Source organism: Erpetoichthys calabaricus, chromosome 8 (genome assembly GCF_900747795.2).
Source record: "Erpetoichthys calabaricus chromosome 8, fErpCal1.3, whole genome shotgun sequence".
Classification (NCBI taxonomy): Eukaryota; Metazoa; Chordata; class Cladistia; order Polypteriformes; family Polypteridae; genus Erpetoichthys; species Erpetoichthys calabaricus.
The window spans coordinates 79,439,036-79,452,892 of NC_041401.2; the positions used below are offsets into that span (position 1 = coordinate 79,439,036).

Below are 13,857 nucleotides of genomic sequence, written 5' to 3' on the forward strand. Positions count from 1 at the left end.
TTATCCTAGACACAACTGTGAACAAAAGCACAAATCAAGAGTTTTTAGCAAGCAGGAAAGGGATATTCATTGTGTATATATAAAGTTTTGGATTGATACTAAAATATTGACTTCAATGCCAATACTAGCTTTCACACCTCAGTACTGGTACCAAAACGATGCCAAAAAATAACAGATGACTTTCGCCAAACACCTTCCCAAATACACGATTCTAAGCTGCTTTATTCCTCCCATTCCTGCACATATGCATGCTAACCGGCTCTGCCGCACTCCATTCACCCAGGATCAGGGCCAACCCAGCTACCATACTACCCCTCGGTTCCACAAATTGACGCAAAGCTAGAATCCCTCCTAAGCTCACAGGCCAATAGGCCTCAGCAGCAGAGAGATGCATAATAAAGTGCTTCTAACAGCATTTAGAAGCATTTCATGGTTTCCTGGTTAATGTGCCCTCTCAGGTCCAGACCCAGGCACACTACAGAATTATTAGTGAAACACATATTAATTAAAAAAGCATATGCAATACACCAATAACACTGTGGATTAATGCTATTTAGCACTATGTTTTGCATCACACTCTACAGAATCACGGCAGTTAGGCTTGAACTAGTTTGTGGTTGTTTCTGTTCATCAAACAAGCTTGCAATATTATTCTTTGTGAACTCGTGTGAAAATTCTGTACGTGTTAACTAATTGAAACACATTAATCTTAACTTTTCTTATTTTTTGGTGTAAATACCATTTCACACCTTTTTTGTTCTGAGCTTCTGGAAAGGATTGGTATGAGCAAGGGATACATTCAGGGAAAATTCAATGTGTTGCTTTGTTTGGCAGGACAAGTATTGTAACACCACAAACATTTCAGTTTCTTTACCACATGGTACCTTTCCAAGATTTACAGTTAATAAAGGTGTCAAACAAAAGGTTGTCAGATTTCTTCCTTTACTCTATATAACTTCAGCAGAATTGCTTTCAATTGCAACCAGTCACTATAATATCCTCAGGTTCAACTTTTTCATTTACCTTATAAACAAAGTATTTCCATATCACTGACTGGCTTGTTTATGCTCTCTGCGCCTATTTTTTTTTAAAGTGGCAGCACTTACTTTTCAATAAAGGCAGCATAAAGCAATTTCAGTCACATTTTCATGTAGTCAGATTACCAAATTTTGCATAATTCTGGTACAGTAGCACTTTAAAAATGTGGTACTTTTTTTTAGAACTGCCATCAGGAGACTGCTCAGGATGTCTAATTATTATCTTTTCATATTTAAAATAATAGATAGTGACCAGGAAGGATTTTTAAAAAATTAATACAAAACATACAAATAGGCTGTCAACTTGTTCAGCACAAAGTGTGAAGTACAGTTTGAGGGGTTTATAATTATGCTGTGTAATGTTTGAGACATTTTTGACTACTATGTTCGACTGTGACTTCTACACTTAACATATAACAATACAGTGTTCAAGAAAGATGAAAGAAAAGCTATCAAACTTATTCCAGGGCTACAGTGTGTTAACAGAAGAAAGACTGAAGAAAGGTAATATTTTCATTTGAATCAAATGGAGAAATATAGTGCTTATGTTCATTAACAGAATGAATATCAACAAAAAGGGTTAACTCGTATCAGCTTTCAGAACAGATTAACTCTTTGTCTAAAGAGTACAAGGGCACAAATAAATAATGAACTGTCCAAAATGTTAGGAAGTATTTCTCCTTATATAAAAGGTAATATGTGGATGTATGTAGCAAATAATCAAGTAGTGTATCTGAAAGGAGCACTTCAACACATTTAGACCTTAATTCAATGATAATTTTCTATGAATCAGTCAAACCAGAAGTACCACATTACACTGTGCCAAATGGCCTTTACCTACAACTTAATTATACATGCTCTCTGCCATTTATATAAGAAAGATGGCACTGTGGTATGGTAGATAGCACTGCTGTCTCAAACCCCACTCAGTCATGTTCACCATTGAGTTTACACATTCTTGTACGTGTCTGCATACATTTTTCTCTGGCTACTCCATTTTTTCTACAACATCCATTAGACACAGACTGGCCTGGTGCGAGTGTGTATAGACTGAGGTTTAGAATGCACTGGTGTCTTCTTGTGTTGTGGTTCCTATCCTGTACCTGTTGCTGTTGGGAATACCTCCAACCTAAACATAGTGACATTCACCAATGGAGATAATTATTTTTATCTCATACTATCCAACTGTCCACCCATTTTCTCATTCATTTTCAGAAACCATTTAATTATTTCAGGCAGGATAAGTTTAAAAGGCTCAATGCCTATATTGTCAATATTGGCCGCAAGGTACAGTTGACCTTGGACTGGAACGAATCCATTGCAGGCATCTCATGCACAAATCCAGATTCATCTCGTGCATCCAGACTCACCACTTCACTCAACAAGTACATCTTTGGGATAAAAAAAAAAAAGGAAAACCATAGCACTCAGGCCAAAAAAAAAAAAACAACCAGGGCAGGGAGCACATCAGATCACAACTCTTCCCTACCCCAAATAAGAGGAAATCTGTCACATACAGATTTTACATATTTTACTTGACGCCTCTCACAATATGCTATTTTTACAAACATACAGTATGTCTTTAAAAGGTCAGGGTGTTTAATCTACAGTATATGATTCTGCATATTATGAAACATGCCCTTTTTGTAGGACTTACTTGGATAAATTTTCCTTGGTGACCACTTTGGAGGATCCCAGCAGTTTCTTCATCTTCTTTGATTTCAAGACTGCAGGAAATTTTTGCATGGCCACTAGGAGGAGGTGTAACTGTTCTGGGGTGCTGAATGCAGACGTCAAGTCATTTTGCAGAGCATCAAATAGCACTTCTTCAAACACAGCTTCAGGAGTCTGCAAGTTAATATGCTAGTATGAAATCTATTTACAACAATAAACAGCCAAGACATCCTTGTAAAAACCTTCTTCAACCAAGTGAACCATGTCAACACTCCATCCTATCCACCCATCAACAACTTTACTGCAGGCACTATTCTAACATCTCACTAGAATCATGGGCACTGTTAAATTTTACTTTTGGAACATGGTAGGTTATCTGTTTATACATGGTGTGTACTAGAATCCCTTTTCAGACAGTTGCAAAGTTCTTTAGTTTTTCATTTTTTACCTGAACTATGTTGTACAGATGCACCCCCAAGACTGCAGTCCCATTCAAAATTAGATCTTGGTATCTCAAGAGTAAACACTTAGAATGAATGAAATCTACTTATCTTTTTTGATACGCTCAAAACTTAACCTAAATTAAAGTGTGATAGATAAAATACCAATTACTGCCTTAAAAAGAGGTCTCATTTGCATCCTCAGAAAAGACCAGCCTTTAGCAGAAGCCATAAAACCTATGAATACACGAATGACAAACCTACACTAAATGAATAAATGTTACTGGTAAAAAAAAAAAAATTTACATAATCAACAGTCTGTGGAAAAATACAGCCATAAACTATGTCAATCGCAAGCTAGCTCTCGGAGAATTTTAATTACAAGAAAAATCATGTAATACACAGTTTTGTTTATACACACAGATCATACTAAATAATGTCCTCAATAGCACCAGCAGCATTTTTGCCCAGGAATTTGACCTTAACTTCTATGTGGTTTCCTTTATTTTCTTCACACTTAATTACACACCATGACAGCAGTGGACTTTCTGACCTTGTAGCTTTGTTTTTTAATATAAATCTTCAATCCCTAGGCTTGGGTAAGACAAATATCCCCAGATCAGTCACTAACCTCTGTTAAAATGTCCACTATTGTTTTCTGGGGCAAATCTTTGACATGCATCCTGAAAGCAGCAAGAGACTGCAGAAGCTGAACTGCCTCTAAAATCACCCTGGGCTCCTATAACAAAACACAATGAGGTCAAGGACAATATTTGATGTCTTTCAAACATGATCACAAACTTCCATGTGTTTAAGCTATGCTTAAATACACCAGAAAACATTGCAAACTGAAGTACTAAGATTTTTACACAGTATGCATAAAGGCTTTAAAATATTCATATATGATTTGCACAGTAATTTTTGTACCTTTGAAAGACGTCCAGATTGAGACAACGCCAACACTCCAAATAGATTTCCAAATGCAGCATTTCTTTTCTGCTTCTATTTGATTGAAAACCAAATTCAGTAAAGATCAAGAAAATAGTCTAACAATGATAGAAAAGAAAAAAGAAAGAATCATCGGAGTGGATGGGGGTGATACACTGCTCAACTATAACTCTTACCTTACTTGCTTTCTGTAGATTGTGCCTTTCCTTTATCTGGTCTAGAACTGTCTGAAGCGGAATCTCTTCAAATGTTTGCAGCACCTGAACATTATAAGCAGGAAATAGTTAGTCTATGTGCTTTTGCAGAAATATGGAAAAAAGATTCTAAAATTAGTCAATATTTATTCAATATCTAAGACATGATTCTACTGTGTGCCAAATGTTGCCAGTAGAGGTTTTGCTCCAACCCCATTCCATTAGCCCGTAACATGACCCTGAACTCCAATAAACAAGTTAAAAATATGGAGGGAGTGTTCATTTTCAGCCGCACACATAAAGACCAACCTGTGACAAAGCTAGGCTGAATCCTGGACGAGAAGCCTCTCGGGTCGCAGCTAGTCCTTCCACCAGTCGTTTCAAAGTATATTTCAGCTCGTCATCCTGAAAAACAGTATGCAGATATTAGTGCTGGGAGGTATACCGGTTCATACCGAAAACCGTTTTTTATTTTTGTTATGATATGGATTTTTCTTATACCGCAATACCAGTTTAAATAGCCTAAACAACGTTCGGAACATGGCGCAGCGGGAAACTGTTTAAGGGGGGGACTTTTTTCACTGCTACACCGCTAAACACACATGCAATGGAGTACATGCGTTAGTGGAGATATTGAGTGGTGAAAATTGACAGAGAACATTCAGAAACTGAAGCTGTAGCAGACGATAAAGTTGAACATGATAACATAGAAGAACTTTTGCCGAAAAAAGGAGCTGCGTCTGTTGTCTGGAGATTTTGGTTTTAAAAGGTCGGATGTGGACCAAACAACTATTTACTGCAAATGCTGTCGAGCTAAAGTTGTCGCCGGAGGCGGTAACACAAGCAATTTCCTGCACCACCTTAGCCGCAAACATGCTTTGGAGTACCATGAATCTATGGAACTAAGATTGGCACCCTCCACGTCCTCGGGTAAAACTGAAAAAGCCAGAGGACACTGTAGGACTGCCTACAACAAAAAAAAGCAAGTGGTGGATCGAGATAACCAACGCCATTACAATCCATATAGCTAACGTTTCAGTGGACAGAGATTGTTAACATTAACAGAAAGTGTAGTTGGTTTACAAAAATATTTACTCTTCCTTTTCTAAGACATGTTCAGTGCAATAAAACTTTTGATAAGCACCTCTGGATATTTTACTAAGTCTAAATGCCTCTTTGGATGGTTGAAAATATGTTGTCAAAATTATAGTTTAAGTTGTTTAAGTTGTTTGCAAAATTTGTTCAATAAAATGGTTCTATATTTTAACTGCAACTGTAATGCAATGTGATTCCTTCTCTTCAGTAGTGCCACCCCCTTGAAAACTATCACTTTATGGAGTCATGCAAACCTGTATTAATATTTGTGTGCCCACATTAAAAAAATTTTTGTACAGTATAAAATTCTCATGAAAGTGGAATTATTATTCTTGGTTATTCTTAGCCAGTCTACTGCAGTAATTGCAGTGGAAAATGTGGTTAACATCCACTCATGCATGGGGAAAAAAATACAGCTGAATACGGTGAAACTGGTATAATTTTGAAAAACACTGTGATATAGAATTTTGGTCATACCGCCCAGCCCTAGCAGACAGAAAACATAAACTCATCAACCTTTTAATGAAATTAAATAAAGATGGACATCCAGCCATCTAACACAGCCTTACAACAAGTAGAATTCTTAGACTGACATTAAATATTTGCCACTAGTTATTTCTCTACCTTAAACCTACAACTTTTGTACTATTTGTTGCTATCCTACTTAACCACCATAAGCTGCATTTTTATGTGAATGATCTACCTACTATATAATAAAACACTAAGGTCTGTGTGTCCAGTCCCTCTGAGCAATCTGACTGGTCAAGTTGGCATTGATGACATGAAGAAAGAGGTACTGCAGGGCTGAGATGCACGAAGAGGTGTACAGTAAAGCTGTATGAGGCATACCAAGAAAGTCACCTTCAAAAAGAAGCAAGTATAAAACTGGACAGGAGGGGAAAAAAGTGCCTTGAAAATAACGACAGAATCTGAGAAGCAGGCCTTAAAGGAACACACTCAAGAGTGGGGTCTCCAGTTAAGAGACATTCATACATGCAAATACAGAGGAAAGGTGCTGAAGGTACATGTAGGGCAACCAATAGAATAATTAAAAAATATTTGCTATTACCTGTCTTCAACAGGTACCATGCCTGGTATTTTAAGAGATTGTTAAATGACAGTCATGAGAGTTTATACCTATCAAATAAATGTAGATGCAGTGTACAAATTACAAGATGTTTGAGTGCAGCACGCAAATAACTGCAGACATGGGGCGTACAGTTATAATCACTGAGCCAGTACATTCAAGTTAGAAAGGAAAAGACCATGAATAGTAAATTACACAGACTAAATACAACAATGTACACTTCCAAATATAAAAGAGACCAAAAACAAAAGTTTAAGTTCAAGACATGTAAACGCGAGTCCAGCCAGTTTGCCAAGTTGTAGCACCTTGTAGTATGTGATGGAACGTCTAGTTCACTTAAGAGTAACTATTCTTAAATTGAAATGACCCTGTTAAGGTGAATTTCTGCATTGTTAAAAATATCAACTCAGATTAACGTTTCTGAAATTACACAACTGCATTTACTCAGCTCAGTTTTATTGCATCATTAACTCACTTACCTTCTAACATTACGTTAATCGAAATCATTATATACTGTTCATCAGAAAATAATTGTATGACCACTTAGAAGAATAATCTGAACTAAAACTGAAGTCATAAGGAGGTACACCCATCACAACAAAAATGAGTCCAATGGGGCAAAATCAAGTTATTTGCCAGGTGTAATGCACTTTCAAGATGCACATGATCACGCTTGAGCTCCACTAATGTAAACTAATAAAGGGGGTTTCAGTTTGATGGTACTGTATTTCTAAGAATAATTTACTTAATTTAACTGGGGTCTTAATACAGTCTCATCAGGCTCTGAAGCGCGAACAATATTGATCACCTTGTCACGATGCTGTGCCCATTCCATGATAAAAATCCTCCTTCATACTTTTGGAAAGCTGTTTCTTTATTAAGACGTGGGACATTTAACTATCTTGTGTTTATATTTCAACACGGGGAGCCGTCGACATAAAAGGTGCTATATAAAAGATTAAGCGTGACAGTGATGACACCGTTTGTCTTTTTATAAACTACAGAAACATTAACAGCAACAAACTCTTTGCACTTCCAAAATTAGGACTGCGTAATATTCAATTCATCCGAGATTGCTTCTGAAAAATTAGTTGCAATAAAAGCTCGCCGACTGCTACATAACTCCGAACTTCACGATCGTAGAATATCAGGGGCACACGCGAGATTCCAATCAACAACAAACCTTCTTGCTTTCCCGCAGGTAACGGACAAGATTCTCGATTGCGGTCACTCTGGTATCCTGATCTGGTTTTGCAATATCCCAAAAGAAGTCGAGGAATTCGCGATTCTGCTTCAGAATGCCTTTAGTGTCGCTCAGCTCTCTTCGAGTCGGTTTAGTTTCCATCTCTCTCATATCGGTATGCACTTTTGCCATGCTGTTCGCACGCACCATGCTGCTCCCTCGAAACCCCACCTCTTCCGGGTCACGTGTGACGTATAGAGCCACGGAGAAACGATACGTAAATTAAGTTTTTAGGGGCAAACGACCCAGGTTAGAGTAGACAACTGTTGAGATTCAGGTAGTTACAGATCCTTCTTGGGACGTCCGTGGGCGAATGCAGTGCCACCTACCAGTGTCAAGAAAAAAAAGAAACACCTTTGGTTGTAGAGTAGCGGTTTTTAAACGTGACACAGTGTACATACCAAGATATCTAAGGGTAATTTCATCTAACTTATTAATTTATTGACAACGCTCTTTGTATAAACACATTTAACAAAGAGCAAATCATTTTATGTACCCTAACTTTTTCAGTACAAAGTAGAATAGAAACTAATACCACTTTCCAACTAACACCAAGAACCCGCGAACGTCTATTAAGTCAGTTGCTTGGTTCCAGGTGTTTTTATGTTGACAGGCAGGACTATAAAAGATATGTTACTTGTACATTGATAAAAACCAAAGTAAGCTACAGACATTTGTGAACTTACGCATACAAGTATATGCAGTTCTTTGTTATCCATCAAACTCTAGAAATTCTGATGATTATTGTCAATACATGCTTGCAATTCATCAGTGGTCCATTATGGCCATTTTTCATAAAATGTAAGAACTACAGCAAATTAGACAAATTTAAATGACAAAATGTTTTTAAAACAGTGCACAGAGCAATGGTGCTTTGAGTACTGGCTTTTGGAATTAACGCTTTTGCTGTCTTTATTTCACACTTTGTTGTATTCATAGAATTTCCAGTAGGCATTTTAAGAGAATTGAGAAGATACTGCTGATTTTCTACTTGGACCACAAATATGCTATTAAAAATAAGCTTTATCTGTTATGAAAATAAAATGTAAACCAAACACACTGAATATATATCACATCCCACCAAATACAATTCAACAATAAAAATTCAATTTCTGACTGACCTGGTGATTATTTTTGATTTTATATTGATAAATGAAATGAACAGTCAACATCACATCACAACTCAGGTAGTACTGTTTTATACAAATTGCCTCACAAGGAACTACTCCTTCAAAGCATTTCCACTTGAAATGTCCCACTGAGAAACTTATTTCCCACTGCCCCAATAAGGTTAATGGAGAACTCTTATCTGCCTTTAGACACACAATGAACTCAACCAGTAACTGTGATGTCAGCACTGCGTTCTTGATGTGTTAGCATGTATTCAATACAGAATAAAAATCAAATCAACATAGCATCAAATTTTTACATCAATACAGAATAAAAATCAAATCAACATAGCATCAAATTTTTACAATTACTGCCAAGAAACATTGAAATAAACATAATGGAAACAAACAGCAACCAAGTTGGCCTTATCCAGTTAGGAAAGCAGGGACCAAGAGAGGATGCAAATCTACCACTTACAATGACATGGTTATATTTAATGCACACCTTTAGCTCTCAGGTACTCACACACACTTTCATACACACATATATAAAGAATCAATCATTCAATGGGATTTTCAAGTCTTAAAAGTCTTAGACACAAAATGTAATTATTTTAGAAACATGAAACCTGATGTAATCGTACAGAAATGTCATGATGGTAAAATTAAATGGAAAAGTCCACACTAAGTACATCTGAGTTTGTACGTTGAAGCAGGCTACTTATAAACGCTGATCAGTCACTTACCTGTCAGCCTAACCAGCAGCCTACTGTGACAGTCGCAGCAAAATAATAATCTTAACAAAGCAGCCCCCTAAACATATATATTTGGTTTAGGTTCATGAAATAAACCGATTAGCACAAAAGAATCACACAATTTGATGCAATTAATATATTATCTATTACATTCATGTATATATTCTCAGACCTACTTTATTCAAATCCAGACTTACAGGAGCATAAATAAATGTCCTTCCTTTTAAATAGTAACATTTCACACTGTACTGGTTAGCACTGCAGTTTCATGACTCCAGGAATCTAGGTTCAGCTCCTAGCTGGGACATTATGTATGCACATGTGGAGTGTGCACCATCCCACAGTATTCAAATGCTTTTCTAAAGGTATTTCACTTTCTTGAATTATTTCAATTGGTGTCTCTAAATCAGACTGGTGGGAATGAATGAATGAATGTATGCTTGTGTCCCGTCCTAGACTGCTAATTATAGTTCATTTTTTCCTTTTACCTGATGCAAATAGGATTGGTTCTGACATCTCATGATACTGTTAAGGAAAACCAGTAAAAGGAGAGTTACAAAATGTATGGAGCTTTTTTTATTAATTTAACTATAGAATTGTTTCAGTAGTTTTTACAATTTTCTGCCTTAACAAACAGCACTTTGCTTTTATGCAAAAACTCTTCTCTTTGTCATTTGTTGTTCATCTGAATAGTAAATTTATTTTTAAAAATGACTTTCAAAATGAGCCTCAACACAAATAACATAGTACACTGTATATATATATATAACTTCCTGAAACTCAATTGATTCTATTTGGGTATTGGTGCCTTCTCTGGCAGCAGTGAGCACAAGGCAGGAAACATCATTGAACAAAGTGCCAGTACATTGTTGTACACATTTAAATGGCAAGTCTGTAAATGTCGAGTCACCTAACTCACAAATGTTCCGGAAGAAAAATTTTATTAGCCAGATAAAAACAAACTGTGAGAGTATGTAAAACCCACACAGAGAATATCTGAGCACATAATTGTTTTTGGGACAATAGAGCAATGAGGAGGCAATGCTAACTACTGTACTACTTTGTTGCCCTTCCATATAGATGAGATTATAACAAATATCAGAAAATAAAATTAAGGACATAACAAATGTACAGTGCATAGACAGTACAGTATACATTCAGTAGAATAGTGTATTATATGGAAAAGATAACTGATTAAAGCTGAATTACATATTCATGTAAGAATATCTATTTTAAAAAGCAAGAGGAAGGAACATTACAGCCAAAAGAGCGTGTTCAATATACTGTCGGGTAAGATATCTAGAAACAGAGTGAGTATCTAACAAAGGTACCATAATGCTTTTCAATGATAGTGAGAAGCTGTCATCAAATGATCCCAGTTGTTAAGTTTCATTTTAACTGATGACATTTCATATCTTATGTTAATAGGTACCTATTTTAACACAACTTTATTTATATTATAATCAATTACACTAATATCTGTTTTATAGCTTGATAGATTTGATATGTGTGTTGTGGAAAGCATACCCCCGACACAGACAGACAGACACCAGAATGTCTTAAACACACTTCCTTTTATTTTCCTACAGCACCACAATGCCTTCCTTCACCAACTCTTTCTTCTTCTCTTTCTCTTTCTCTCTTCTTCTTCTCTTCTCACCTTCAACCTCCTCTCTTTCACTCTTCTTCTTCTTCTCCTCTTTCTCTTTCTCTTTCATCTTCGACCTCCTCTCACCCTCCTCACAAGCTTCGTCTTCTTCCTCCCAACTCTGGCTCTCTTAGTGGAGGGAGGCGGCCCCTTTTATTATGACCCGGATGAGCCCCAGGTGCTCCCCCTGACATCCCTTCCTGGTGTGGCGGAAGTGTCAGGAGAGCACCTGGAAGCACATCGGGTGCCCTTGGGATTACTTTCGGCAGCACTTCCTGGTGTGGCGGAAATGCTGCCATCCAGGACTCCCTAACTGTCCGGGCGCCCCCTGGCGGTGGCCACGTCTTCTCACAGTGGTGAGTGTCCTGGCTCCATTCCTGTGGCCCCCAATTAGGCCCGGGCGGCTGCCCTCTCGTGGCCGTGGAGAAGTATCGTCCAACTCGGGGACTGTCCAGGCGTCCCAGCCGGGCAGTGTCCCCGCTCATCCGTGACACTGTATATGTATGTACAGTAAATGTTTTAAGATTATTCACATTACTTTTACTATATTATACTGTAAATCCATATCAATGATGATAAAATATTTTCCTTAGCAGGATTTCGAAACATTTTTCAAGAAGAATATTTTAATGATCTTGAATTCAGTTTGCAATTTTTATATTTTCCCTTACTTAAAAGATGTTAGTGGAAAATAGTTTGTGTAACTATCTCACAGGTCCAAGATACAGGGTTTGATTTTTGGTCTATATGCTATTTGATTGGAACTAACACATTCTCTTTTTGATTAAGGCTTTGTCTGTGTGGGCTTCCCACAAGGTACTGCTCTTTTTCTCCCTCTTCCCAGAAATGTGTAGTTTAGGTTAGTTAGCAGCTTTGAACCGGCCTGATGTGATTAGATAGGCAGTGTGCATACATGTGTCCTACAATGGAGAGGTGTACTGTCCAAATATGATCTCTGTCTTAAGCCCACAATTGCTGGGATAGGCTTCAGCTCTACATGCTCCTAAAGTTGAATTAAGTGAGTTCTGAATATGAAATTAAATAAAATATATTTTTCCTGTTATATAAGTCTGTGACTTAATTCTTTTAATTTTATATGATAGGCTTTTTGCATTTTAGTCAGCATGCACTGCAGTATAAAATAACAAAGCTAAATATATTTAAACAGTTTCACTCTGACTGTGGATCCTACAAATATGACATTGGTTGCAAAATTGAGACATATAGACTGAATTTTTATATTACAAGCAATATGTACATTTAGAAATCTATTTGTTTTATATGATTCTGTATACATATTGTACTACTTAGTCATATTTTATTTGATTTCCTTCTTTACTACATTAATTATATTATGACTTGGTCGATTCTGATTAGTAATTAACTGATAAAGAATGTCTTACTGTGTTCTTGTATTACAATATTTATTGTATTATGCTCTTTTTTTGATTAGCTTCGTTATTGAACTTTAGAATGTTATGACTTTTTTGTCCCCAGGGGGAAATCTGGGTTTTTACAGAATACATAAATAGGTAGATAAGTAAGTAAATAAATAAACACACACACTATTTGGTCCAAGCACATACCAGAATATCTACAAAGAAAGAAAATTAAAAAGAAAGAAAACTTCCTACTTGGCTGTCACAGTCACAGTGAGGTATTAATGGAGCCCCAGTAGCATTTCTTGACAAACTTCTGCTGAGTGATTCATTGGCTGAAATTCCTCAGTGTTAGTGGTCAGAGAGAGGATGTGCAGCATTATTCATAATAGCACTCAGTTTTGTTTTAATTCTCTCATTTGCTACCTCCAGGGGGTCCAGAATGTGTCCTATAACTGATTTTGCCCTTTTGATTAGCTTATTGATTCAGTGGGCCTCTCTTGAAGTGATGTTACCAGCCCAGCACACAACAGCATTGAAAATCACACTGGCCATCACAGAGTTGTAAAAGATGTGAAGAATGCCACTTTCCACATTAAAGGAACACAGTCCCCTAAGGAAAAACAGCCTAGTCTGCCCTTTCATATGTAGTTTCTCTGTGTTCCAAGAGGAACACTCTTTTAAATCATTAGCATGCTATTATTGGGATAATTAGCATCTCTACTTTTTTTTTTACTATCTTTATGATTTTTCCAGTAATAGTGGATGCATGAGAGTGCCCTGCAATGAAATGGCAAACATTCCATACTTGAATACTGCCAGGTTAAAGTCCAATCATGCTGACCCTGTGCTGAGTTAAGCGGAATGGGCAGATAGATGAAACAATGGTCCAATGTATGACTATCCTTATTTTTAATAATTTGTAAAATTGTTATACATTTCTATATTAAAATTATGCTATGAAATGGCAAACATTCCATACTTGACTATTGCATTACACCCAATACTGCCAGGTTAAAGTCCAATCATGCTGACCCTGTGCTGAGTTAAGCGGAATGGGCAGATAGTTGAAACAATGGTTCAACGTATGACTATCCTTATTTTTAATAATTTGTAAAATTGTTATACATTTCTTTATTAAAATTATGCTACAAACTTTCAGACAATTAGTAGGCAGATGGAGTGTGAATGACAAATAAAACACACCACCAGTCATTCATCACAAGTTAACTGTTTAACAGAAAAAAA

The 13,857-nt window shown here is 36.7% G+C and overlaps 1 protein-coding gene across 1 annotated transcript in view; it reads right to left on the bottom strand.

The window, feature by feature from the left end:
• The window catches only part of mybbp1a (MYB binding protein (P160) 1a), a 45,828-nt gene extending 37,931 nt beyond the window's left edge, over nt 1-7,897 (bottom strand). The window contains exons 1-6 of the mRNA XM_028806925.2: nt 7,659-7,897; nt 4,603-4,698; nt 4,276-4,359; nt 4,079-4,153; nt 3,783-3,890; nt 2,695-2,885 (exon numbers count right to left, since the gene is read on the bottom strand). Of these exons, the coding sequence (XP_028662758.1) occupies nt 2,695-2,885; nt 3,783-3,890; nt 4,079-4,153; nt 4,276-4,359; nt 4,603-4,698; nt 7,659-7,868 (764 nt within the window). The 5' untranslated portion in view covers nt 7,869-7,897. The remainder of the gene's footprint in view (nt 1-2,694; nt 2,886-3,782; nt 3,891-4,078; nt 4,154-4,275; nt 4,360-4,602; nt 4,699-7,658) is intronic.
• Between the last annotated feature and the right edge of the window lie 5,960 nt (nt 7,898-13,857).